Raw genomic sequence first — 27,444 nt, 5'->3', positions numbered from 1 at the left:
AGGTGCACTCAGTGGACGGCAAAGCGAAGTCAAAGTGAAGTCCAGGCAACTGGTTACCTTAAAAAATGATGAAACATCAAGGAAAGTATAAGCTTATCCATTTTTGATTCATACCTTTGCATGCTCTTGGAGAACAGCCAACAGCTTCAAAGTGAAAGACTTGCACTTTAATAATTTGAGAACCCCGTTTTACGGCACTGCACCTCATTGAACATCCATTTGCGAGATAATCACTTGTTGGCGCTGCTCGTAAAGTTCACCAATGCCCGACTTAAAGGACATTTCATTTCCGATATTTTCCACCCGGCAAGGATCCAACAAGTTGGCAGTTTTTGCCATCACAGTTCCCTGTTCGACATGGCTACAAGTTCCTGGCCATAATCTTGGCTTATGACTGCCACAGAGCACATCTTTCGCTCTTCTTGTTCTGTCAGGGCAAACACTTTTAAAATATTCTGATTTATGACAAACTTTCACCGCCCGTTTGCAACTTTTCGCAGTTGCCATTTGGCACTTTCCACTTTCAAGTCCATGTCCTTGCGCTCACCATTTCCACCATTTTCCCCGGCTGCCGGCTGGCAATCGGTGGCGGAATATAAAAGAAAACTCCGGTCCTCGCGGGATGCGGGCTGCGGGCTGCTGATGCTGCTCACTTTGTCAGCCATTTAATTTAGCCACGCTTGCAATTGCCATTCCAATTGCACTTGCAGTGGGAAAGCGGGAAAGCGGGAAAGCGGGAAAGTGGGAAAGCGGGTAAAGTGGGAGAAGTGGGGAAAAGCTGGGGAAAGCTGGCGAAAACTGGGGAGTTGGCTGGGGGAAGCTGGCGGAAGAGTTGTAGTGCGAAGTACTGTGTCAAGTGGCATCTTTGCTGTTTCCAAAGTAATTAGTTTGAAGGAAATTACGAGTGCGGATGGCGTCGTGGATCCAGACGTATAGTTAAACATAACTTATGGCTGTCCTGCTCCTCCTGACTTATCGCATTTCCTTTCAGGCATTTCTCCAAATACTGAATACTGAATGCCTTGCTCCTGCTAATTTGGCCAAATGCGACAGGGCATCTCAAATTGCATCGCCTGCTTCGGTAATTCGCCATTGATGAAGTGTGGTGCAGGTCAACGTGGAGCTGTCACAAATCACATAGGACACATGTATCCCTAATGAAATCCTTGCAGTAGCCATCGCATCCAAATGAACAAATGTCGTCAGTGATGGTGGTGGTGTGCTTTGCAATTGGGGAATTAATTACAATTTTCTCGTTTGGCATGTTTATGATGGCACTCTCAATTAATTTCAGGGCTCGTTGAGCAGCCCACAATGTATTGTGGTTGCTTTAGGCCGTTCTATTCGGGTTTACACGTGCAGCAGATTGCAAACTACCAGAGTCACAAGATATCAGTCTTAATAATTAATTCAAATATATTTCGACCATCTAATGATTTGGCTTACCACGCATGAACCTTGTCACGTGTGCTCCAATTAGTTTGGCCTTGTGTGAATTGCTCAAGTTGCTTACCATGTCGTTGGGGCAATTAATGCCGTAAATGTATTTCATTGTCCCGATCATGGAGTTTTCCACTGCCACCAACAGTTTGCCCATTTGCCCATTTGGCCATTCAGTTTAAGTGTCGATAGCGGGGCGCTAATGGTCATTGGCTTAAATAGTGGCCACAAGCTGCAGTTTCCCTTGAATCGCACGAGTATCTGACTCGCTTCCGGTTGGCCAAACACCTGTGTTGCGTTTGAGTGCAGCAATTAGCTAAAAGTAGCGAAAGCACGCACGCCTGCACTGCAAAAAATGTCCTGTAACTTTAAGACACTTAACTCGCTTTGATAAGTAGAAACTTGAGTTCAATTTCCCAGCGGATGTTCTACACATTCTTTGTTACTGACTTCCTGTTCTGAAGCTCGACTGTGTGCTTCGGTTTCTCGCAGTGTACCAACACACACACGCTTGAGGCAAACCAGTGCGTGTGTGTGTGCGTGTGTGCTTCCTTGTTTGCTCGCTTTATTACCGCCTTTGCGCTTTTCATTGCAAACAATTCACGTTTTATTGTTAAATGCGGCGCAGGATAAGCAAAAGCAAAAGCAAAAGCAAAAAGCATAAAGCACGGCAGCCGCTGCTCATGCTTTTGTGGATTTGCGAGTGCGGAGCTTTGCGGAAGCGGAAGTGGCTAGGAACTGTAGTGCGGATGCTGGATGGTGCGGATGTGGCCATGGAACACAGTTTCCAGCCTCTGTGAGGTGTGCCCGCCTTTGGGCTGTGCTTACTTTGTGGCTCAAAATGCGATATTATGCGGCCCAATTTGCGATTTCTACATATGTGGCCGTAAAAACAGAGCATGACAAAAAATTAAGTACACGCACTCGAAGTGACTTAATTTAATGGCTCCATGCCGCCGAGCAATAATTTGTGCTTATGCTGATGGAGCAGTAGTAAAAGCCAAGCCAAACTACACGAAACCCACAAAGGCCGAGCTCAGCGAGTCACTGCAGGACTTAAATCCGGAGCCAACTGGCAGGGACACTCAAAGGTAAGTGAAGCAGTAATTGGCACTCTACTTTCCTCTTCATCCCTGCAGTTAAACTCTCATTTACTGGCATATCCTTTGAGCCGAGGGCCCTCGACGGCGTTTCCCACATGCCAGCAGGTCCACACTTGATGGTGGCTTCAAGAGCGGATTTAACCGATGTATCCGTATCCGTACGAGATACTGTCGGAGTGGACTCGAGAGAAATCGGTAGGGCCGTTGCATATGCCATATGCCGCCAATGAGTCAATGAGCCGGATTTCTTTGAGGCCAGTGACTCGATTTTATACCAAAGATGGCACGGATAGTCAACGAGGAAGGTCATGCCATTCGCACAGCGTTTGTCTCCGGCAACTTTTGATGTCAGCAAAGTTTCGCATTCTTATCTCAATCTACAGCTGCCGACTCACTGGCACAAGCAGCCATTCGTGTCCTTATTCAGGACTCAACCGCCAGGAGCCAGAGCATTTGGCGCTTATCGCACATCTCATCCCGAAAATGGTAACCGACACATTTGCACAATTGCTCCTTGAAACTGACACGTCAAACACGTCCAAACGTAAACGTAAGTAAGCACGGGAACTAAAGTCGAATGGGCCAGGCCATTCCGGGTGCCAGCGAATGGCTGTATATCCGTCCGCCTAGAGATGGAAACTTTGTGGAGCCGGTGAGAATGTATCTGCAGCATCTGCATACCTTTGAGTTGGCCAATAAATACGGCCAATTGGGTAAGTATGCTGGATTTTATATTTACCACACTCGGCGATAAAAATGGCATGTTTTACGGCAAGTTATGAAGGTGTCTGCAAGTATGCAGCAAAGGAATCCATGGAACTTGTTGATTCTCTACCAAAACTAAGGCACCTTTTAAATTGAATTTATGAAGCAAGGGATTTATAAACGTGGTACTTGAAACGTGTCTTATTTTTGGTTGCAATGAATGCATTATGCGGCCTTTTTGTTTTAGTTTACTGGTGCGGTAGAGTTGAGTGAGACTCCACTGCCTGCTGTCGGAGGCACCTAAGTGAATTGGCCCGGAATGAACCAACATTAATTTGATTTGCTAGGCAGACTGGCTGGCTGGCTGGTGGTTAGTCCACTCCAAGGATCACGAGCTCATCCCTAATGCAAATGCCCTGCACGGTCTACACGCTCTGCACCTTGGCATCCTGTCGTTGTCGTTTCCTGTTCCTGTCAGCCGGAGACTGGGATCCTTGCACTTGAGGCAGATTTAGTTTATGCGATGGCAACTTTCTAATGCAATTCACGTGTGCACATAAATGCAATTGTGTGGGTGGTCTGTGCTGGTGTGAGTGTGAGTGCGTGGCTTCAAGTGTCGGTGAGCATATTACACGTATTCAGAACTTGAAAACTTTGCCACTTCATATGCGCAATGCTGGGGCATTAGATTCAATGTCCGTTGGAAGTCCATTTGCGTTGAATAGCTGACTGAGTGGGGGTTTCTTACCGAGCTTAGGACGCATTTCATATGCAATACCAATATTTACACAAGCTCTCTGCCAGCCAAAAATAAAAGCCACACCCACATGTGTGCGAAAGTGTCCTTGGAATATTTGCGAAACATTTTTGCAGCATATGCTAAACGGATTTGGCTGGGCTCTGGGATTAAGTTATAACTGGCCCCAAATATTTGACAGGCCGAGAGTCTAACACAATAAAAAGCAATTAGAATCAACATTTAAGGACAACAATTAGGCTTGCGCCATCTCATTGGGATTTGATATTTGGGGTAAATATTTCAGACTCTGAGCAAACACATGTATTGTTGCCATTTAAGAGCTTTGGGCACTCAATACAATTACTTGATTGAAAAATGCAAACTTTCAATCATGGCTCGCTTATCAAATGTATATTTTTGTAGAAGAACAAACATTCCATCCACTGGTATTGCTTATCAAAGAAGTATATAAAGTTATACCTCGATGACTGTGGCTATTTGCTTCATGTGTATATTTCAACGCTGCTTATCAGCATTTTTTAAGAACTTTGCGGAATGAAATACGTAAATTAGTTTGTTTTCGGCTTTCGGATAAAGCGGTTGCTTACCACTTTGAAATTCAAAAATCTATTGAATCTGTTTCGGTTCTGAAAACATTGGCAAAGTCATACAAGTCGAGATATGAACAAAACGAGTGCAACCACAGTTCCTCCCACTTATGAGGAGGCAATGGGCTGGATTCCATCTAAGGAATGTTCGGAGTTCCAAGAGGTTAGCACCCCGATCCTGATGCCCTCTCCGCCGAACCCCGTAGAGATTAGGAGGAGCACTTGCCCCACCAAATTAATACTTTTGTGTTGTTTTTGTGCACTCTTCTTGACAATATTGTGCTGGATGATCTTGACTAGTATTGCATTGTAGAATAAACAAAAGGAATTGTACGCATGAAACATTTTACAATAATAGACAATGTGGATTGGATTTGGCATGGCGATTTGATTAAAAAATTGAGACATAAAACAAATTCTTTTAATATCCTGTGAGAAGACCATCTGAAATGAAAACAGCCCAATTTGTGTCTAGACTGGAATGGATCTGGCTAATCTTAAATAAATGGCCTACTTTAAGAAGCTTTTTACTTTTACAAACTGTGTGAATTGGCTGTGGATTTTAAAAACAACCAAAACCTTTATCTGGAAAAAGAAAATAATAAACTATTCAACCTGGGATTCATTCAACATTTTTCTTAAAACTATTCAACTTCGGTAAGTTGAACTTCAGGACCAGTGTACCTAGCCAAATGTACGAGCCTCCGGAGAGCCGTATTTTTCGGCTGTTGCTAGACCGTTTAGGCCATTTTGCTGTGGCTCTTACCCCTTGTGTTATTTGGCTCAGAGGCAGCTGCTGTTAATAAGGTGTTGAGCAATTTTATTTTATTGGATTCCAGCACCAGGCGCCCATATCCAACACATATCCCACCGATCCGGAGGAGGCTCCTTTAATTTTAATTGGCTCCACGCCCAGCAGCACGTGTCCTTGCCGGCAGCATGTTACTCAATTGGCAAGTGGCCTCCACCCAACTCCACCCAACTCCCTTTTCCTTGTGGGCTTTGTTTTTGGCACACATATGTGTGTGTGTGTGGAGTTTTCCGCTTTTAGCTGCTTTTTTATTCGCAGGCACTTTTTGAGGGCTTGCCAGGCCGTTAACATGTTCTTATTTAATGCCGAAGAAATTGCCATTGGCATTTATTGCCGTAATTAAGAGATGGAAAAATCCTTGAAACGCTTTAGACCGGGCTCAAAACAATACACTTGGCCATCAAAGACCATCGGCTGTTGAATATATTTCAGCTCCAGTTGGCTTCAGTAACAGCTTCAGCTTCAAGATTGTGCAATTTTCCGGCTGGCAAAAGAAAAGCAATTTGTGTTTTCTGGTAAGTGCCATATTCTTTGTTTGCAAAAGCCAGCCTCCCATTCCCTTCCCCTCACTCCGTCACTCAATTCGCTTTGAAATTTATGAGCCAGTTTCCACTTTTGGGGCAAGTTCCACCTCCGACTTTCTGGCGAGCCTGCTTCTGCAACAGGCGTTTAATTAAACGCCCTTAATGGCACAGCATTTAAAGCATTTAAAGCACTTTAAAGCACTTTAAGTTCAGCATTTTAGTTCGCTAAGCACAGACCACAAAACTATATTCATATTTATAGCGGAACCATTATGGAGAATCACTTGTGTTATTTAATCAAATCAATGGAATCACTTCCAATTTAGTTATCCAGAACTCCATAAATATGCACGCTTAATGCAAAATATCCCATTTTAATTGCACGCATTCGCCGCACATTTCGCAGTAAACGCTCCACGTAATTGCTCCTTGCCACTTGCCACATGCAACGCATTCGCATTTCGAACTGCCATTAAAAAAACACTCGACTGCTTTTGTTTTGCCGGGCAATTAAATGAAAAATAGTGAATGCCCGCCATGCAAAAATGCCCCAAAAAATGGCAAAAAAGTGGCTAGGCGATATTTCGTGTTAATAAAAACAAAAATCTGTTCGGTTGCGAAGCGGAAAGTGCCTCGATTACGTCTGCGCTGATGTCAGCGGGTTTTCCCACTTGCCCCTGAATTTTCCGCTTTAAATCGCGACAGTCATGCCACTGACGCATATGCTGAAAGTTTAATTAATATTGTCACGTGCTGCTGGCACTGCGAAGATGGAATTCGTTTGCAACTTACACCGAACAGTAGCAGCATACATATGTGTATGTGTATATAAATATTTTATGTTTATTCTGGCATATCTGATGAGGTGTAATGATTGAAATTCAATTTAAAGAAACTCGCAAAACGTGCCGCGCCCAATGAATTTTCACTTTTCCTGGGCCAGGAAAACCTGGCTGCGAGTGCTTAACATTCACTGCACGCCGCCTACACACGCATCCTGCTGGGGATGTCCTTTTCGGAGGCTGATGCTCGCAGCACTAAAGTTGTCTGCTGCCTGGCTGCTGAAGTTTAATTTGATACACAAACAAACAGAGAACAAAACAAACCCAAACAAAACGAGGAACAGGGCGGCACAAACAAAACAACATCCGATGGGGCCGTAAAACATTTAAATTAACGTCTCCTTCTAAGCAGCATGCTTGCAAAGGACCAGGACCAAATATGTGTGCCCGAGTTGAAAAGGCATTCCGGAAATGGCAGACATAAATGGCAAAAAGGGTCACACGCAGGCATGTCCATAAAGATAAAAACCATAACGTGCTCATAAAGCGCAAAGAGGCGCCAACACTTTCCCTCTACTGCCCCACAATGATAGATAGATGCACTGCAAAAGATTGGTGGTAAGTCTGACTGTTAATGAAATGAATACACCCAACACCTCTGCAGATTTTGAAGTGATTCAATAGCTGTTATGTTCTGTTTTGTTTCAGTGCAGACTCCTTAGCATACTCACCCCGCAGTGCACGTCGAGTTTGTACCCCGGTGCGTATACTTAATGAAGTTGCTAGGAGATAAACAAATCGTTTTGTGCCGAAATTCCAGAGAAAGAAAGACTGCTCGTAGGTGTACATTCAGTAGAGTCGCCATTTATTGGATTGCTTTAAACAAACGCATTTAATGCACATATTTTCCAACTCAATAACATCAACGCTTAACTACAGTACGTGAATACATGCAATTGTTGTTCCGGCCTTTTCAAGCGACAACGCAGATTTCGCAAATGTCATTTCGGGTGTTTGGTTGTTAAAGTATTAATAATAGTGTAGCTAGGTGTGGGACATCTAATTAATGCTTACTGCTTAACTGTAGCTACAATTATGTACTCACTATATTCGTTTTGGAAGGTATTGTGTGTGTGAGTTCAGAGGAGATATGTGTATTGTACAGCTCACATCAACACATTTTTCATATTACACAGTATATTACAGAGTGGCCATTATGAACACTGGGTGTGTGTGTTGGTGTCTGTGTGTGTGGTTGGGCTACCATTTTGAATAGATCGGCACTTAAACATGGCTTAATAAATATGTATAACAGCAAATGCATTATGAGTGCGCCAATCATTTTCATTGGAAATGACTCGCTGCGATATTCAATTAGTAAGCAATTTAGATTTAATTATCTACACACATGAAATGTAAATTTTATTAATATTCTATCGAAAACACATGACTTTCAGCGAACTCCATCGCATTGTTGACTTTCGCGTCTGCGGTGTGTGCCAAATTCAATAAATTCACAACATTCGGGGCTCATTATAGTTGCAAATCATTTTGCTTAGCAATGCAAATCGCAAAATGCCTGACTCCTCATCACTCCTCTGAAATCACTTTCGCTGAAATCGCGTGTTTTCGTTATCGTTTACTTACTTACGCCTACATTTAGCTAAATCAATCAGTTATCTAGTTAGTTGTACAAATATAATTTAGTAAAGTCTTTGATAATTCAACTGGCCTAAGCTTAAAACATGTTCGATTGCTGCCAGCCAATGCAAAAGCTGTTCGGCAACTTGAAGTCCAAGCCTTCAACAATTTCATTATTTCGGCTGCTGCAACATCTGCAACGCAACTCACATATGTAAGTGTGAAACAGAGTTTGGAATTGGAAATGGGAACAGCTCCGCATGGCTGGCCAGGATTCGCTCTGCATTCTCTCTACACGGAAACCTCTTTGGTGTACTTGGACCGATCGTTCAGATCCAGGACCAACTTGTCCGGCCGCTTGGGACGAGCGGAGGCGCCTCCACTGCCGCTGGTGGAGTTGTTCGAGTTGTTGGACACATTGCCCAGCGAGGGTGCCAGCTGATCGCTCTCCTCGGCTGCACTGGAGTACAGGACTATGTCGTCCGTGGAGTGGGCCGCCTTGGTTCTCGCCTCATCCTTCTCATCCGCCTCGGCGGCTTCTGCGCTTCTGCGGTCCAGGAGCTCGGTGCTGCGGGATTGGCTGGGCAACTGGCCGGCGGGCTGCTGGCCCAGCTGGGGATTCTCCTGGGCCTGGGAGTAGCTGCCGCTGCGGCGGCGGCCAGTTAGCTTGTACTTACTTCTACAGTTATCACAAATTTGATACGAAATGCTGAGCTCGGCCTCCAGCAGATTGCGTGGCGCCCGCTTGCAGCTGGTCGGCGGCGTGTTGGTGGCCGCCGTGCGCACCGTGGGCCGCCGCTGGCGCTGGGCCGCATCCTGGTCGAGGTCCTCCGACTGGGAGCACATGCACTCCAGCTTGATGTTGGCGAAGCTCAGGCTGCCCTCCTCCTTCGGCGAGCCCAGGTGGTCGCAGGCGCTGCGCGGCGGACAGCAGTAGTAGTGCTCCTTGGACGCGTCCAGGCAGCGACTGCAGATGATGTGGCCATCGGCCGTTCGCCGGAGCAGCTGCTCCCGGAAGTCGTCGCCACTGAGCTCCGTGTTCACCGCCCGCTCCTCGTAGGCCGCCGAAGGAGGCGTCGAGCTGGGCGGCGTCTCCAGCACCATGGTGGGTATACTGGCCCTGCCACTGCCCCGCCCATTGGAGTTGTTGTTCTGCTGGCTGTACTTCTGCATCTCCACGTTCAGCGCCAGCAGGGGCAGGGCACTCTGGCGATTGGCGGCCGAGTGGCCATGGGCAGTGGCGCCCGCCGCCGCCGCCACCACCATCAGGCCGCCGGGGGTCTTCAGGCCGTCCAGCAGGCTGGAGATGGTCATCACCGCCACGCCCTTGGGCGGAGCCATCTCCTGGATGCGCTGCAGCTGCATGCTCAGCTGGCGGATCTCCTCCAGCGCCTCCTGGTCGGACAGCTTGGTTTCTGGGCAGAGTGGTTTTAAGGAGAATAGAAGTCTTGTTAGGGATGTAATAACACAATATGGAATATATAACTATTTATATTCTTAGTTTTCTTTGTGGCTTTGTAATTAAAGTTGAGCAGTTAAAGAAAGGTCTGCGATTTGAAGATTTGCGGTCGGAAGTCAGTGGTCTTTTGTGTTGTGGCAGCCCAAGGGCTAACCAGAAATCGCAACAAATGTAGTGGAGATACGATCTGCTGTGGAAGTGAAGGCATGAAGGCATGAAAGAATGAAAGCCTGAAAGGCGCTGTTTTCGTGGCGCGTTAAAAAGCGAGGCGCCTCCTTTCCGCTGCCAACTTTTGCACTAAAAAGTTGCCAGTCCATGTCAAAAGTTTCGCACTCCCCCAACCCCCAAAAGCGACCCCACATTTAAATGCGTAATGTTTGTAGCGACTGCGGAAGTGAATGTGAGAGTGAAAGTGTAGGTGGGGGGAAAGTTGGACGCTGTTGTGGTTTTGAGTTTGGCTTGGAAGAGTGGCAGACTTCCTCGTCGCTGGCGGAATGATAAATGGCCATTCAATTCGGCTGAAAGCCTGTCGGTATGATTTAAGCCAAGTCCACTCCGAAAGATATCAAGTTTCAAATACTAGCGGAAAAACAAACAAAACTTCAAGCGTAGAACTTAGCGGAAAGTACGACGGATTTCAACTGGTTTTGTGACCCTTCTTTCCGTTAAGTGTATTAAAAGCAGACGTTATTTTTTGTTCCCACTGTCCGATGAATTTAGATTTATGGCTGGGAAATTAAGCGAGCGGAGCAGTCGACGCTGGCCAAAATTGAATTTATTATGTGTGCCCCTCTTAGTATGCAACACGACTTTCCTTTTGCGCTCGCGAGTTATTTTAAATTCGCCACACAGACACAGCGCGCATATGTGTGTGTGAGTGTGTGTGTGGGTAGACGGTTGAGTGTTTGCTACTTTGTGATTGTTCAATTTAAATATGCAAATTGAGAGCCGCTTAAAAACACGCCCAGCAAAAAGCAGCAGCAAGGCCAAGCGGCCCAAACCAAAAACAGAAAAAAAAATGTAAATTTAACGCACAATTTACGCAGCCACAAAAATGCGCTACGTTTTGTGTCAAAATAGAAATGCGAGTAATAAAAAATTAAATAAAAACCTCTTCGCCGGCCTGAGAGCCCATAAAGCATTAAAACATAAAGCGAGCCTCCCTGGCAATAAACTCCTGGAATTAAAAAGGTTCGCCATCAAACCGAATAGTCAACATTGCGATAACAAAGGCTGGCCAAATGGCATAATGGCCAAAAGGAGCCAACTCCTGAAGTTGCCAAAAAGAGCCTTCTACTTCTTTTTCCCTGCCATTGAGATTAAATTCCAGTTTATGCCGGGATGTGCATTAATTTATGCAGCTCAAATACAAACATGGATCTTTTTCATTGGGCTTCCTAAATGGAATAATAAATTGCGTGCTCATGACTAGAGCTTCTTTTAAATATTTATCTAAGTCATAAACTCACAAATTCACTATTCAATAGGCGAAAACATGCGTTGATAAGCAAACGCAATAATAATGTTTATTTAAACTTTTTCCAATTAAAACTGGTACTGAATCTTCCAATACTCGTCTATATTCGCAATGCACTTGGCATTGAGCGTTTAATGGAAACCCAGTGAACTTAGTGAACTTAGTAGCTTCAGGTTAGAGTTTAATTTCTAATCAAAAGTTATTGGCCGCGTTGCCGTGGCATCCGTGCAATATCGTAGTTCAATTACAGACTCCTCGCAGCCCCAAAGTTTTTCCCACGCAAATGGAAATTCCCCCGGCGGCCAGAAACGTGAGTCCACCTCTGGGTGGGAATGGCTGGTCTGCTTGGCAGCCTCATGGGTGTGTGTGTGTGTGTGTTCCTGGATGCCAAGCACCCAGGGGAGTTCGCATAGTTGTTTATACATCAAAGCCAGCGAAGCGGTAAACAAATATGGCGTCGGCGGCAACTTGGCGGAAGTTTTGTGCTCCGGAGCTGCTTCCTTCCGTGGGAACACGAGCACACTGCCACACGAACACACTGCCACACTGCCACACTGCCACACTGCCACACTGCCACACACACACACATGAATCGCGGGTTAACCGCAGCCAAGATTGCTCTGAAGAGAAGCTCCACGGCAGCAGCGGCCCATAAATCAGCATCCCGGGCTGTCAACTGGATGTGGCATGGCTCATGTCTAGACAGCTCCGATAAGCGTGCCCCTGACGCCGCCTGTCCCGCTCATTTTTTAATTTGCCAAATAATACGCCATAAATAACCGTCAGCGCGGGAGAAGACTTTATCGACGCTACACTGCGGCAAAAAGTGGCAGTTGCACGAATAAAGTTATCTACAAATCAAGCAAAAGTTTACTTGCAGAATCCCATTTTCATAAATGATGAGGAAACGTGGAAAGCGGAGGAGCATATTGGCAAGAATTAAATGGCGGTAAGTAACTTTGATTTTCTTTCTGTGCACCGCAGTACACTGCTCCCCCTCCGCAGATCGTTTGTCAAGTGGACACTGTCGTTTGTCATAAGCGTCGATACGCAGAACCATTAGGACAAATGGCCCAATTGCCCGCTATCGCACTCCAATTCACTCCACTCCACTCCACTGCAATCCAATCCAGTACAGAGCACTCCAAAGGACTCACCTGCTGACGTGGTGGCCGCCACCGGGGCCGTGGAGGTGGTCACCGAGCTGGGATTGGCGAAGGTGCGCACCTGGGGACGAAAATTGAATTTGGCCCCCGACGCCTTGGTGCCCATGCCAATGTTCTCCTGGTGCGACTTGCCGCTGCGCAGCACGATGTACACCTGCGTCAAAGTGGGGATCTGGTATCACGGCAAGGCCGGAACAGTGGCACTGGGACACACAACTCACCTTGCTGCCGAAGATGAGGGCCAGGAGCAGCGTCACCGTCAGCTGGGTGTGGCAGAAGAAGATGATGTACAGCAGGTCCGGATTCGCCGGCGACTGCAGGAAGAGCCTGGATGTCGAGGAGTAAATCAAAATCAAATAGATGTTTCAATTAGTATGGAATGGCTTATGTTGGGAAATCTCAGCTAATATCCACATATATCTGAGTATGGGGAAACCACTCACATGGACACGTTGAGGAAGCAGGTGAGCAGGAACTCGTTGTAGATGGCCATCGATATGAAGCGGCTCTCGTTGAACTCCGACGGCGCCTTCCGCACCATGATGCACAGGCGGACGCCCCAGGCCAGGAACAGGACCTCCACTGGCAGCGGAAATAGAAATGGAAACGGAAACGAAGCAAAGGGATTAGGTCCATTGTGCACTTTGCAGGCTGCCCCAGCTTCACTTTGAAGTTTAATTACCAAAACCGCAAAACAGCTGGACGCGAGTGCGCGGAATATCATTAGATGTGAAATGGGTGAATATACATTTTCAGGGCTGCCGGGCTTCGCTTTCTATTAGCCGCAACTATGGAAATGCCAAAGTAGTTTTTTTTGGGTTTTTTTTGTTTTTGGACAACTGTTCAACATGCAATTATAAATGTAATACGAGCTTTGGCGTGTAGCCAAGTCAAATGAAGTTACTTAGCAGCTGGCTGCTGCCAAAGTGCGTGATGAACGCGAGAAGCGGCGATAATTGCTGTGCGTGTGTGGCACAAAAAAGAGCAGTTGCACAGTTGTTGCACAGTTGCACAGTTGCACAGATGCAGATAGAAGCACTCCGGGTCCTTTCTGAACTTTTTTAATTAAGCGTCCTGGCAAGTGGAACGCAGTTACATGCAACAAATCCGCCCCTGCGCAGCTCCAACTCAGCATTTGCCACGGATCTGTGACGCCAGTCGGTTGGTTAACGGAAAAATCACTTTTGTGCGCTCTAGGGTGGACCTTATTGCAGCTGAAAGTCACGAATTTGCGCTAGCGAGAAAACCCATTTTAAACGAAGTTTATTACCACTGAAATATGTTCCTTAAATTGAATCATTTCCCCTAGACGATAGCATGACAACAAAGTTACTCACAGATCCATAAATTAAAAAGTGTTTAACTGCTGATTTTAAATTTCTCCGAAATGAAACCATGATAGTTAGCCCTTTGACTGCTGAAAGCAGGGCAAGTGAGTTCCGAAGCCCCAGCAAAAAATGGGGAAATATTGATGTGGCTGCAGAGCTGACAGGAGCAGCAGGTGTTCGACCCACTGTGCCGGTTGGCCAGACAACGATGTCATGCTGCTGCACTTTGCAGTTCGCATTTTCCATTTTGAAGCTGCTCTGGCTTTTAATTTTTTTCACTCATGCATATGTGTTATGAGAGCCTAGTGGCTTTTTACCATCTCCCAGAGACAGAGCTCGCTTTAAGTGGCATTTGCGATGCCAGAGCAACTTAGTTTGAGCCCAGTTCCTTTGGGTATTCCCAACTTACTCGAGGTGAATGTGTAGTCCCACCAGTCGGTCTTGCAGAGGAACGCCTTCAGGTCGTCGGCGGTGCGTCCCACCACCACGTCCGGCGGCGAGACGAGTGTCCTGACCAGCAGGCAGGTGCCGATGGCTCCGCAGATGATGCCCAGTCGCTTGAGCAGGGCGGCGTCCGTGATTTTCACCGCCTTCGCAGAGCGAACTCGGAAAATCACCGATATCCTGCGGTCGGCATAACCAAAAGGATGGGATAAAGACTGGGAAATACAGAAGAGGGGATTGCGCATCCTTACCGCCAGGTCTTCAGCATCAGAGCTCCGTAGGTCAGCGAGAAGCCAATCTCGCGCAGCCAAATGCGCGCCGTGCAGGTGTACAGGTTCGGATTCGGATACATCACAATGTTCTGCGGGGAAAAACATGGATACATTGGCTTAAATCATGGTCTTCTGTCAAAAATGCCCAGGAAATCAATAATTTCGAAAACACAAGTGCAAGCTAGCGTTTGTCATTAAAGTGGCGGTTTACAAAGACCCCAAACTGAAAATCAAGCCACCAAGCCAGCGTGACAATAGGCCAACTTTGATGAAGCGGGCTATCAGGACAATAGGTTATTTGGGGCATCTATATTGGCTTCTATTTTCGGCTATCTTCACGCCTTGCACATATTAAAAAATCATAAAGCAAACTGTGCTGACAGGCACCCTCGTCCTGGCCCTCAGACTCGTCTTCGTCCTTATGCTCAACCTCATTCTCAACCTCATTCTCAACCTCATTCTAAACCTCATCCTGATCCTGATTCCGGGCCTTTGTGTGGTCGTCAAGAGCCACTCATGGTGGCCAAATAAATCTAGCACACATAAATAAATGCTGGGACAGCCACTGGCAGGATGTTCGATGAACTGCCGCTTAAAGTTGTTTATTTGGCCGGCATGCCATTAGAGTTCCCTACGCCGGTCATAAATCAATCAAATTAAATTGTGTAGAAATCGATGGGCTCTGGGTTGAAGTGGTCTGTTTGCCGCACGCTTTTCTATCTCATTTTTCAGCGAATGCAAATTTCGTGGCTATTTATGGCTTCGAGTGCCGAATGGCTCCATCAAGTTGTAATAATGTTCAACAAAGCCGTTTGAAAATGTTTCGAATCGGCTTGCGAATAGAGCGAATGCATTCGCTGACTCTTAATTAATGCGGATTGCAGTGAAAGCGAGCGTTTGCAATCGAAACTGAATTGCTAAATTATTGTGTGTATGCAGTCGATTGACTAATGGAAAAGGCCATCTATTACTTACCGTGCAGTAGATGAAGAATGCTCCCAAGGCGATGACCCGCAACAAAGCCGGACTGGCGGCCCTCACCACCTGGAAAACAGAAAACAGGACATTTCCAATTAAGCACTCGCTGGCAGAAAGTTTGCGAATTTAAATTGAAATCGTTTAATCCGCACGATTGCCCAAGGACGCAGGGAAATCTCCGCAGGACCCGATGTCTCCAACTTGGCCAGGATGTCGGATGTCGAATGGCAGGATGTCGGATGTGGGATGTGGAATGGTGGGTGTCGGGCGGCATGTTTAGCGCCATTTAATTAGTTTGGGCACACACTCACACACACACACACCGACTCGCGCCCATCGGGGACTTCCCCGGAGACACAAATGCGACAGAATCGCATTACGAATGAAAACAGTTTAGTTGGCTAGTTGCCCTGGGAGGCGGACAAGTGGAACGGACTGGGGCTTGGCAATGGGCAAGGGCATTCGAGATGGGGATGGAGATGGGCAAGGGGATTCAAGATGGAGATGGGAATGGTGATGGTGAGATGGGGATGTGGGGATGTGGAGCTGGCGGACAGACAGCACACAAATGTCAGACTGCGACAAGGGAACAGAATAACTCACTTGCCGCACCCAACAAGTATTCACTGGCTACAAAAAATGAATATGAATATAGTTCAAGTATGAATGTGGGACATAAAGATGGAGCATAAATTCAGCAGCTTATAATGCACTTTCATAAATTGCAGAATAAACATGGTTTACCTTATCCAGGAGATTGTTTTCAGTGCATATATATTACAGAAAAATGCGAGTAGCTGAAATCCGAACGGCACAGACAATTGGACGCCGGCAGCTGGACTTGTGCTCTGGTCTAATGAGTGACCGAGCGACACTCAAGTGGAGGCCAGGACCTGCTCCTACTGCTACTCCTACTGCCGCCCACTGTGGGGGACAGGAAGCAGCCGGATGTGGGCGTGGTCGGCTGTGCGAATGTTTGCACTTCCGCTTATGCGCGACAATATCCGCTGTCCTGTTGCCTTGTTGGCCTGTTGCCGCCTGTCATCGGGCTACTGGCTGCCAGCTGCCAGGATGCCCGGCATCCTGAACATCCTGACCATCCTGGCCATCCTGGCCATGCTGCACGTACGAAATTAACTCGATTCTAACAATGGTAAGCCGCTTAGCGGCTGAATGATGACAGCAGCTTAGGTTGGCCCGCCCGGGATCAGCGCTATTTGACAGTGCGCACCGATAGTCGCCACAACAGCCAGTAAGCAAGTGAAAATAAAATATGGATGGAGCGTTTGCGACTGGCCGGGGATAATGCCATTGTAATGGCTTTACAATTTGGTGCGGATTGTAAAAGATTCAGCAAGGCTTTCAATTCCACAACTGTGACTTGCTAAGGAGCTTTGTAGCTGGTAGCTGGTAGCTTGTAGCTTGTGAGTTTTTGCAAGCAGATTAGAATGCTTTCACCTCGTCGGGAAATTCGCATTTTGCTGACCAATTAGTTGAGCAGCAGATTGCGTTTGCAGATGCCAAAGTGAAATGAATTAGATTGCAAGCAAGCAGAGAGAAAACATGGAATCTCCTTTAAAGGCATAAAGCGAATAAATCCCCTTCTTAAAGCACTTAAAAGAGAGTCTTAAAGTCTTGGGACAACTTTAAAAGGAACCTAAAATAGCTAATTGAAACTGGGAAATCTGTTGATATGAAATCAGGCACAACTCGGCTGGCAGCCCAGAGATATCCGACTTAGAGCAGATCTAAGATGGGACTCCGGGGGACTTACCTTAACCTGCTGGTAGCGAAAGGTGAACCAGGCGGCCGGGGGCAGGAGGCCAATCACGATGCAGGCCAGCGCCAGGATGCTGGTGCGCATTGGCCAGTTGAGGGCGGCGATGCAGGGCGAGGAGTCCTCGCAGGAGTCGCAGCCCTCGGCGCAGGGCAGGCACTCGTACTCGCTGTTGCTGTTGTACGTGGAGTTCTTGCCCTAATACATATTTAATGAGAATAAGGCTCTTACGGCGGCACTTCCATTCGCCATCGGCCCTATTTGGCATACGACTGACTTACCAGCATCAGCTTCTCGTACTCCTCCTCCAGCAGGCTGCCGTTGAAGAACTTGTGCTGCGAGACGATGTCCGGGAAGTAGAATCCCTTGCGGCACAGACATTTGTAGGAGCCGCGCCGGAAGCCCAGTCCCATGATGGCCTCGCACTGCGGAATGGAAATGAAAATTAAGTGCTGACTGCGAAGAATTCGGGTGTCTACACAGCGAGGAATTCCTCATTGCATGCTGGCTGGTATTTAAATATGGCAATCAAATTATCTGGAACCTTAAGTGTTCCTAGAAAGTGGTTACCACTGCATACTTTAGCGTACTTGGATGCTACTCGGAAATATTCTGTGGCCTCATCAAAATTCACATTGAGTTGGAACGCGTTAAAAGTATGCAATGTTTTAAATTTAAAGCTCTTAATTTCTCTCTGTGTAGCCCGAGTGACTCTCACCATGGTGGTGCGCTGCTTGCACTTGTCCGTGCCGGCGAAGATGTTCAGCGGTCGCTTGGTGCCCGGCGTGTGGCGCTGCGGACACTGGTCGATGTCCACGCGGCGCAGGTCGATGTCGATGCCAGATGTGCCCCTGCGGGTGGGAGAGGGAGAGGGAGAGAAAGCGTGGAGTCAGCAGAAGGCGCTAGGAGTTTATGTTATTAATTTGTCAGCTTAACAATCGACTGGGCGCCACTTAAGCCAAATGGCGCCATTTATAACTGGATTCAATAAGACCGGTGTACCGACAGCGGCCAATATTTATGGACATGGTCGTCCATGGTGTCCATGGTGTCCAGTTGGTCGGCCCGTCCTCAGCGATAACAAACAATAAATTCCCGCTCTGATTGTGCATATGTCTAGGGCTCAGTAGCTGGTGGGTTTGGTTTTGGATTTCGCACAAAAGGATAAAAGAACATGCGTGTTTGGTTCCGGCTCCCGGAGTACGGAAAAAATAGCAGAAAATTATTTTCTTGCTGTCCTTGACGGCTATGGGAATGGGAATGGGTTGGCCTTGTCGTTTTACAAAGACATAAAGCCATGAAAAGGGTGCACTAAGCCGTCGACCCCTCGCCAGTAGTTGGAGTCCCATGTCCTGCCTCCTCAAAGGTCGCCCTCGGCAATGGGCAGCCACCCAATTACACGCATACCTAAGCAGAATCCTGGCAGGAGGCAGCTGGAGGCAGTTGGAGGCAGTTGGAGGCAGCTGGAGGCTCCCGGCCGGAACACATGTAGAGTTTTACGCATAATCTCGGCCTGCCTACTCGTCCGCATTTTCACGCCGGAGCCGTGGCCATGGTCTCCTCCTTTCGCCTTTCTCCTTTCTCCGGCTGGGGAAAGTTTGCTTGCGGCATTCGCCTTCGGGGTTTTAAAGTTACAGCAATTTCTTATGGGTTTTCAATGAAATAGAAATGGAACATTTAATGTTGCGGCAAAAGTGCAGTATGTCTGCACTTGAATGTGTGGCCATTGAAGTGATGAAAGACTTTCGCATGCTTGCTAGTTTTATCTTTGTTTAAGAAAACATAAATCTTTTGAGGACCGGAACAAAATCAACTTGAATGCCGCCTGCTCGTAACATAGAAACCTGCACAAGCTCACTTTTAAATTGAAAAATATAATGGACCCCAATTATCGAGAAGGGCGGCTTTTCGGGCAGGGTGATTTCCATTTCGTTGGTTCAAAGAGAAAAGTTTCACATGAACTTTCGTCCTCGTTTTCTTTTCAATAACCCGACTTTCAACGAAGGCCACCCACCGTCGACCATAATGTGTTTGTCCCGGCCATATCCGGTGGCCCAGGGATCGGGTAAGGATGGGATTCGAATGGCCGGGATCGAAGTGCCGTGCTGGTGCCTGCTGTCAGTTAATATTGACATATCAGTTTGTATTTATTTGATTGTTTCTGACAACTTATTGATTGCGAAATTCGGGACGAAAAAGGGACCACTGGGAAATGCACAGCGGCGGGACTGGCTGCACAATGGCCATATTACATTATCGTAATGATTATGTTAATTCCCAGGCAGTTGATCCCGACGCCTTTGTATCCTGCAACTGGCCGACTGGCCAGTTTTCCTCGTCCTTTTTGGGCCAAGTTCGGATGGATGTGTGTCCTTGTGTCCGTGTGTTATTCCACATTTCTTATTTGCCTTTGCCCAATGCCATTTATTTGCTGTGGTTTCATTTTCCCTACTCATGCCGTCGCCCTTCGTCTGTCTGTCTGTCTGGCTGGCTTTGTTGTTGACAGTTTTTGAAGATAATTTGTAAACGGATATTAGAAAATAAGCTGATTGAGCCGACCGAACGAGTTTGTCCCGTTTCCGTGCCACAAATAAATAGATATACATACCCATATAGAAATAGAAATAGATATACGTGTGTGTGTCTTATTGATTTATTAGTTTGCGCCTTGGGCTGCTGCCCGATGCCTGGCGATGTGACAATGTTTGCCTATCTGGCGGATACTTGATTTATATGACAAACGCCTTTTCGAAGAACTCGGCCTAATGCCTACAAATGAGCCATAATCGAAAGTTGTCTGAGGCCGAAATTTGCTAATGGCTTCGGCCAGGCCTGTTGAATTCAAATTAACTGTGACATTTTGCTTGCATATTGACTTAGATTGGTACCTCATGTAATGGGCTCTGATTAAATGCTGCTTGGAGTGCACTTTAAGGTTGGGATAACATGAAATCACAGCACTTTTGGCACTGGATTAGGGATGCGGAGGAGTGCAACTTGTGATGCGGAGCACGTGCAACAAACACGCACTACGTGAGTAAGTGAAATGCATCTGTAGAGCTTTTCTTGCCGGGATTCGCCCTAGTCTCCATAGTCTCCCTATTCCCTTCTGTAATATATATCCAACATCCTAATACCCGCCATACATGCACGTGCCAGCTATTTAAAACTGGCGACAGCAGTGTTCCCTGGTTGCTCCATTTGCGAGTTCATAAAGATGGTGGTGTTCAGTGCCGCGTAACCAAAATATGGCATCAACTTTATTGCCACGAACGTAATACGATGTACCATCACAAGCAGCCAAGCCAAAGCCAAAGCCAACAGCAACAGCATCACCAACCAAACCTATCCACCATTACGCATCCCGGTTTGTTGCCAGTTTGTAAACAACTCATCTGCCGTACCAGCGCCACATTACGTATACGCCATGCGTGCCCAATTTTCGGTCGTGGCTGCTAATGCACATAATCAGGTTTGTAGTTTGCACCTCGCTGCCAAAGTGAGCAGTGCTCTGCTGGCAGCATCAGTGCTGGCACATTGCTACTTCAAAAATTATACTTCCAAATCAAGAAGATTTCAAATAGAAGTAATATTTAAAATAAATTTAAACGGAACTACTACCCTATATATTACGTTTTTGTTTAAACTTTTTATATGAATGCTTGACAACTTGACTTGTGGTTGGTAATTAAGCTGCTATACTTTTAGTTTGCACTTGGGGTGATGACTTTGTGTGGTGATTACTTCAATTTGCCACCATGTATTTCAATTACCAAAGATGCAATCGCCTTTTGACTGGCCGGAAAATGGACGTGGTGACAGCTCTGAGCAAAGCTCTTAATCTGCCATATTTGCCAGCCAGCTAGGCGGCCTTCATTTGCAAACTAATTTAAAATACGGCCCGATGACAGGCTACCAAAATGGATGTCAAACCTTTTTGGGCGCACGAGGGGCGTGGCAATATGGCTTAAAGCGAGGCCACATTAAAGCCAACAAATGGTAAAGGCAGTACCTGTATCTACGCAGATCTTTGGAACTGTGGAGCTGTGGAAGTGGGTTGCACATGCAAATCCATAATCAAGCACACATTCAGTGCCTGCCGCCGACTTACAAAGGCTGGCTTATTGCCTGATATTTGATATTTCCGTTTCCGTTTGCATCATTATGCTGAGTCCCCAAGAAATGGGTGGCTAGGGTGGGTGGTGTTTGAGCCATATTGCAGCATAAGTCAAGTAAATACAATGCTGGGATTACAGACCACATTCGTTGCCCGTTGGCCCCGTTTAATATTGAAACTTTGTCGGCGCCCGCAGAGTTGTGAGCGCTAAGCGAAACTTAAATGAAATCAAATAAAATTATTGCCCCAGCAGGAGGTCCTTGGTGGCAGTGGCAGGACTCTCGTGTCCTTTCGCAGCGGGCGCCTAATGTGATTTGTGCCTTTTAGCGCCCGTTTGGCCAAATAATTTATAATAAAATTAACTCTAACTTAATGCGGATACTTATTGTTCGGCTTCGCTTGGCTTTCCTTCTTTTTTTCTTGCTTTTCCGGCATTTCCGGCGACGAGCCTGCATATTTCATGCAATTAAGAAAAATGAGCCAGCTACACACACCGCATAGCAAATGAAATTAATTAGCAAGTTTCCGCCACGCTCCTCGCTTAGTGCTCCTTTATTTTTCGTGCTCCTCGCTGCCGCCGCAGCGTAAACAAATTAATTTCGCCAACTAATGGGAAACTGATAGCAGCACATTATTAACACGAGCCGGACACGGACACGGACACGGACATGGTCACGAGTGTGGCGTCCCGACGACTGCTGCAGCAGGCGGTTGGCGGAGAAGCCCACTTTGCCCGGAGCTACAGCTCAACTTTGCTCCTTCTGCCCCCCAGTTGCCCGCCGTAAGCCGCTGAAACAAATGAGCTTTGTTTGACGTCCTCCGGCTGCCCCACTGCACTGCATTCCATCCGACCAGGCTAACCATTCGCAGTGTGCAGCTGCCACGCGGTGCAAACTAGAATGAACTAACGAACTTTTAACATTTCACATTAATTCAGCACGACCGCTACAGTGGGCTTGGCCCACTGGCCATGTGCTTTTGTTTATGTATTTAGCTAAACTTTTAACAAATAAATAAAAAGGGTGTCTGAAAGAGCGAAAGAGCTGTTTTTGTTGCATACTTCTAGGCGCATTCATACAGCATATAAAATGGCATAGTTAGGTACTATTATATTGGTTAATAGATAAACTCATTCACAAAATTAGTTGATTTTCCTACAACTGCTAGAAATGTCCATAGAATCTGGAGCATTGGCTGTGTTTTCCACTCCGACAACCGGGACAACATCTTCCGGTCGACCCACCGTGCCTCCGTCCACTTGGGCGGCCAAATTTATGTTGCAACTAATTGCAGGCAGTTGCTGGGCTTCCGCCAGCGGCAGACAGCTTCCTTTCCACAGCAGCCGCACAAAGCCAGAATCCTGCGACCTCTGACCCCTGACCCCCTGAATTTTGCCAACGGCTGCGCGTGTGAAATTTATCGAGCGTGGCAAGTCATCGAACACTAAGTAGGCATGTGTGAGGGGGCCAACTTTATAATTGATTGCTTTAATTAAATTTTGAAAAGTCCACCTGCCGCCTGGCAGTGCAAATAGCTCTGGAAAGAGCATGTAGCATCGCTTTCCTCGCCGGCGTGTGTAATTAAATTTTAAACGCTTACTTGAAGCGAAGTGAAGTGCTTGCAACAATTACGGAAGCCATTAGCCAAGGTCCCGAAAGGGGCGGCAAGCTGGGTGAAATATTAGCAAACAGATATGGTCTCCAAGTGGCTCTACATCTCGTTTCTGCTGCTTGCGGGGCTTGCAACCTCGCGGGGCACTTTATTGCGCTCCGAGTCGCCACAACGGCAGTTGAGCTGGTGGCACAAACAGTACTACCAGTCGCTATGTGAGTACATATATATTATTATATATATAAATAAATAACACAGTCATTAGGAGATAATACGTTATAAATTAAAAGTGAAATGGAAAAAATGCGTAACAAATAGCACGAGAAATTGCATTTAATTAAAACATGTTTTGTGTGCTTGTTCAACTGCCCGCAGCCAAACTCATTTCAATTAAATCATTTTGAATGCATATGAATGGCGTTTTCGATTGAGCATCTTAAACAAAATCAAACCAAACATGTAAATAGTAATTGCGTTTTGCAGGGCAACAGAGGCTGCGGTTCACAACCACTCCCCGGCCAGGAGCCACTCCGGAATCGGATGAGACCAGGTTGGTGTATCCCTGCTACTGCTACAAGCCAAATCCCGAGGGCCTGGCCACCGCCAGTCCGGTGGAGCGGCGGATGGTCGAGACCAAGGAAATATTCTTCTTGAACAAATAGCACAGCTCGCAGTGCGGTAATGAAGTGCACAACGAACCATGTACAGTTGAAATAAACCAGGTAAAGTGTTCATTTAGAAAAGTAAATAAACTCGTTTGGGTTTTCCAGTAAATCTGTCTAAGTCCATGACTTTAAATCATTGCTCTGAAAACGCCTGATGACTTTCAAGACAACCAACCAGTCAAAAGCCATTTCGGTTGGTCGAGAAACAAAAGCCACGTAATCCTGGCCACTACCCCTACCGACACTAACTCGGCCACTAAGTGAAAATAGTTTGTTGGCCAAAATGTGCTTTGCTTTTGCTCTGCTTTTACTCTGCTTTTACTGTGCTTTTGCTTTCGCAATCTGCTGGCTGCTGTCTGCTGTCTACTTTGCTGTTGTCTGCTGCCGGCCATTGATTATTGCGAATTATGCATGAAGTAGAGTGGAAGTGCGGACCGACTGCCACGCCCCTTCTGCCCACGGCCACGCCCACCTCCAGTGCGGTGTTTTGTCATAAGTATGAAAGGGTTTCCATAGTTAGCAGCTGTCATTAGTGCGATGGCTGACAGCCATTAGCACTTACTTTCACAACTTTAATTCCAGAAAGCGTTTTAGTGGATCACTTCGTGGCCATTGTGGGTGCACCACTAGTTTTAGCTATGAAATGGGAAAATTGTTTTATTTATCAGTTTTAGATTTGTTGATCGTTCCGAGTTCCGCCAAACCAGATAACTATAACTTTCCTTAACGCGAAATCAATCAATTGCAAAAGTTGCCATTGAGCAAGCAAAAATACGAAACTATTTCTAAGAAATGCAAGATGGGAGGAAATTATTTAAGCCCAGATACTTGAAAGCGTAGAAAGTTTTTCAGAACTCTGTTTTGGGTCGGTGCGTGAGCGGAATGTGCAGCCAGTCAGTCGATTTGGGGAAGAGTGCCGAAGTACCAAAACTTCAACTCGGTTGGTGGCACATTGCACGTGCCACACTGGAACTGGAAGCCCAAAAGCCCGAAATGGGCGCCCAAGAGCAGCCATTCAGCAATTCAATTACATGGTCCGCTCTAGACAAAAGCCAAAAACTGGCACTCGCTCAGTTTTCCCGACTTTTCCGGCTTTCCATTCGCCTGTCGCTGCCAGCGACTGCCAGCGACTGCTCGCTGGGAAATGCTGGGAAAACTGCACTGCTCGGCTGGCACTTAGCGCACCATTGCACTTTTCTTTCAAATTTCCCATGCTGCGAATTATTTATAAAATACTCATCTGGCGGCATCCGTCATGTGCATGTACTTGCAGCACTTGTGCATTGTGCCCCTTGCACAGCCAGCAGAAAAGGAATCGTTAATCCTCGTGTGAGGGATGTGTGAATGGATGTGGGGCAAAGGTTATGCCAGATAGTTTGGAAAACAATATATCTATATAACAATATATAATATCTATACATAGTATATATGGTTTTGGTTTAGAAATGGTGAGATGTCAAATGCCACATTTATAGATACCCCGTGATTATACCAGTGGTTTGATTAGGCAATGATGGCCATACTTACTTGAAGTGGTAGGTGCCGTTCTCATACCCGAAGAACGGCACCGTGTAGGTGAGCATCCAAATGTTGCCGCCTCCGCAGTCGTAATATGGTTTCGACCATCTGCCGTCCTCGTATTTCACGGCCAGCGTGTCGTCCTCGATGCGCTCCTCCGTGCGGTTCGAGTAGAGATGAAAGGCTGCAAGGATACGTAAGGATTTCAATAGCGTTATCCATTATGCAAGCTGTAATTAGAGGACCCAGAAATCGATAGGCAGCTGGCTATTCAGTGCACCCCGAGAAATCAAGGGTAATTTTAATAATCATTGGAAACTGCTGCTTTCAAGTAATAGGTAAAAGCTTCAGCTATTTCGCTGAGTGCTTCACCTTGACTGTTGGCGTTGCCTAAGACAATCCTGCGACTAATGACTTTATAAGTGCAAACACGTTGCCTTGGCTGACTCGGGACTTCTCTGATGAATAAAACAAAAATGACGCGACATTAAAAGCAAATCAAAGGGCCAACACTGCCATATAAGAACCCCTTCAGGCGAATCTCCACTCTAGAAGTAACAAATCCCCCCGGAAAGATGACCAAGTACTTCTTCAAGCGCCTGCAGACGGCGCCACTTGACCAGGAGGTCAGCTCCCTGGATGCCAGTGACTACTTCTACCGCATCACACTCTTCATGGGCTGGACACCGCCGGAGGAGGGTCTGCTCCGCTGGATCTACTCGCTGTGGACGCTGACCACGATGTGGCTGGGCATCGTGTACCTGCCACTTGGACTGTGCCTCACCTACGTGAAGCACTTCGACAGATTCACGCCGACGGAGTTCCTCACCTCGCTGCAGGTGGTCATCAACTGCATCGGGAACGTGATCAAGACGTGTGCGACCTACTCCCAGATGTGGCGTTTCCGCCGCATGAACGCACTCATTTCGTCCTTGGACCAGCGATGTGTTACGCCGTCACAGCGTCGGACTTTCCATAAGATGGTGACACGGGCCAATCTCATAGTGATGCTGTTTCTGTCCACGTACCTGGGCTTTTGCTTTCTCAACCTGTTCACTTCGGTGTTCGCCGGCAAGGCTCCTTGGCAGCTGTACAACCCATTCGTGGACTGGCAGGCTGGCCGCTGGCAGCTGTGGATTGCCTCCATCCTGGAGTACTGCGTGGTCTCCATTGGCACCATGCAGGAGCTGATATCCGACACCTATGCCATAGTGTTCATCTCCTTGTTCCGCTGCCATCTGGCTATTCTCGCCGATCGCATCGCTAATCTGCGCCAGGATGCGGAGCTCAGTGAGAGGCAGAACTACGAGCAGCTGGTGGCCTGCATTCAGGATCATCGCACCATCATACAGTAAGCCCATGTGCTGGCTATTCTTGTTACAATAGACGAACCTTTGCAGGTGCTCACAAATCATTCGACCCATCCTGTCGATCACCATCTTTGCCCAGTTCATGCTGGTCGGCATTGACTTGGGCTTGGCGGCCATCAGCATCCTCTTCTTTCCGAACACCATCTGGACGATAATCGCGAACGTGTCCTTCATCGTGGCCATCTGCACGGAGTCCTTCCCGTTCTGCATGCTCTGCGAGCACCTGATCGAGGACTCCGTCCATGTCAGCAACGCCCTGTTCCACTCCAACTGGATAACTGCGGAGAGGCGCTACAAGTCGGCGGTTCTGTATTTCCTGCACCGGGCTCAGCAACCGATTCAGTTCACAGCCGGCTCCATATTCCCCATTTCGGTGCAGAGCAACATTGCGGTGGCCAAGTTCGCATTCACCATCATCACCATTGTCAACCAAATGAATCTGGGCGAGAAGTTCTTCGGTGACAGCAGCAATGGCGACATAAATCCTTAGATCCTTGGAGTGCACTGCAAAGAAAGGCGCTTAACCCAATATTTGCACCCCACACTTTCACTTTTGTAGTGTTGGCACATCCACTCAGCTTTCCGGAAGTGATTACACACTTGAGTGCCGTGTAGTGATAAGAAGCGAAGCCGGCTCGAAATCTGAACGAATATACGCCGAATTCCCATTACCTTTTGAGTAACTTCACTGTAATCATTTCAGTTTATATAGTTATACCCATAATTTAAAAGTAATACAGCAGTTTAAAGGCGCCCCTTTAAAGGTTCAATTCAATTGGCCTCGCTGATTGGTTTATTAACCGGGGCAGCCAGCAATTAACTATTAAGCCGGTTGACAGTTGACAGGCCTGCTTGCACCTCAATTATAAATCCCCTTAAATACTTAACACCTGACTGCCGTTGGTCTGC

The 27,444-nt window shown here is 46.9% G+C and overlaps 3 protein-coding genes and 1 long non-coding RNA gene across 4 annotated transcripts in view; 3 read left to right on the top strand and 1 right to left on the bottom strand.

Moving 5' to 3' along the window:
- The first annotated feature begins 3,128 nt into the window (after positions 1-3,128).
- Positions 3,129-3,764, top strand: LOC122614742. The gene is made up of 3 exons (XR_006325761.1): positions 3,129-3,256; positions 3,320-3,433; positions 3,496-3,764. It is a non-coding gene; the product is annotated as an uncharacterized LOC122614742 (long non-coding RNA).
- Positions 3,765-8,644: 4,880 nt separating this feature from the next.
- LOC122613015 overlaps positions 8,645-27,444 on the bottom strand; it is a 34,747-nt gene continuing 15,947 nt past the window's right edge. The window contains exons 3-13 of the mRNA XM_043786972.1: positions 25,175-25,349; positions 17,973-18,105; positions 17,536-17,679; positions 17,252-17,452; positions 15,475-15,543; positions 14,479-14,588; positions 14,193-14,407; positions 12,899-13,037; positions 12,677-12,782; positions 12,447-12,609; positions 8,645-9,768 (exon numbers count right to left, since the gene is read on the bottom strand). Of these exons, the coding sequence (XP_043642907.1) occupies positions 8,645-9,768; positions 12,447-12,609; positions 12,677-12,782; positions 12,899-13,037; positions 14,193-14,407; positions 14,479-14,588; positions 15,475-15,543; positions 17,252-17,452; positions 17,536-17,679; positions 17,973-18,105; positions 25,175-25,349 (2,579 nt within the window). The remainder of the gene's footprint in view (positions 9,769-12,446; positions 12,610-12,676; positions 12,783-12,898; positions 13,038-14,192; positions 14,408-14,478; positions 14,589-15,474; positions 15,544-17,251; positions 17,453-17,535; positions 17,680-17,972; positions 18,106-25,174; positions 25,350-27,444) is intronic.
- LOC122613019 lies at positions 23,040-23,756 on the top strand. The gene is made up of 2 exons (XM_043786977.1): positions 23,040-23,197; positions 23,466-23,756. The coding sequence occupies exons 1-2, from the start codon at positions 23,065-23,067 to the stop codon at positions 23,642-23,644; spliced, it is 312 nt and encodes a 103-aa protein (XP_043642912.1). The 5' UTR covers positions 23,040-23,064; the 3' UTR covers positions 23,645-23,756.
- Positions 23,895-27,310, top strand: LOC122613017 (putative odorant receptor 59c). Its single transcript, XM_043786975.1, has 2 exons — positions 23,895-26,516; positions 26,566-27,310. Exons 1-2 carry the CDS (start codon positions 25,741-25,743, stop codon positions 27,023-27,025), a joined length of 1,236 nt encoding a protein of 411 aa, XP_043642910.1. The 5' UTR covers positions 23,895-25,740; the 3' UTR covers positions 27,026-27,310.

Source organism: Drosophila teissieri, chromosome 2R (assembly GCF_016746235.2).
Source record: "Drosophila teissieri strain GT53w chromosome 2R, Prin_Dtei_1.1, whole genome shotgun sequence".
Taxonomy (NCBI): domain Eukaryota; kingdom Metazoa; phylum Arthropoda; class Insecta; order Diptera; family Drosophilidae; genus Drosophila; species Drosophila teissieri.
Note: the sequence above shows the minus strand (reverse complement) of the source record. Positions and strands in the feature narration are given on the sequence as shown.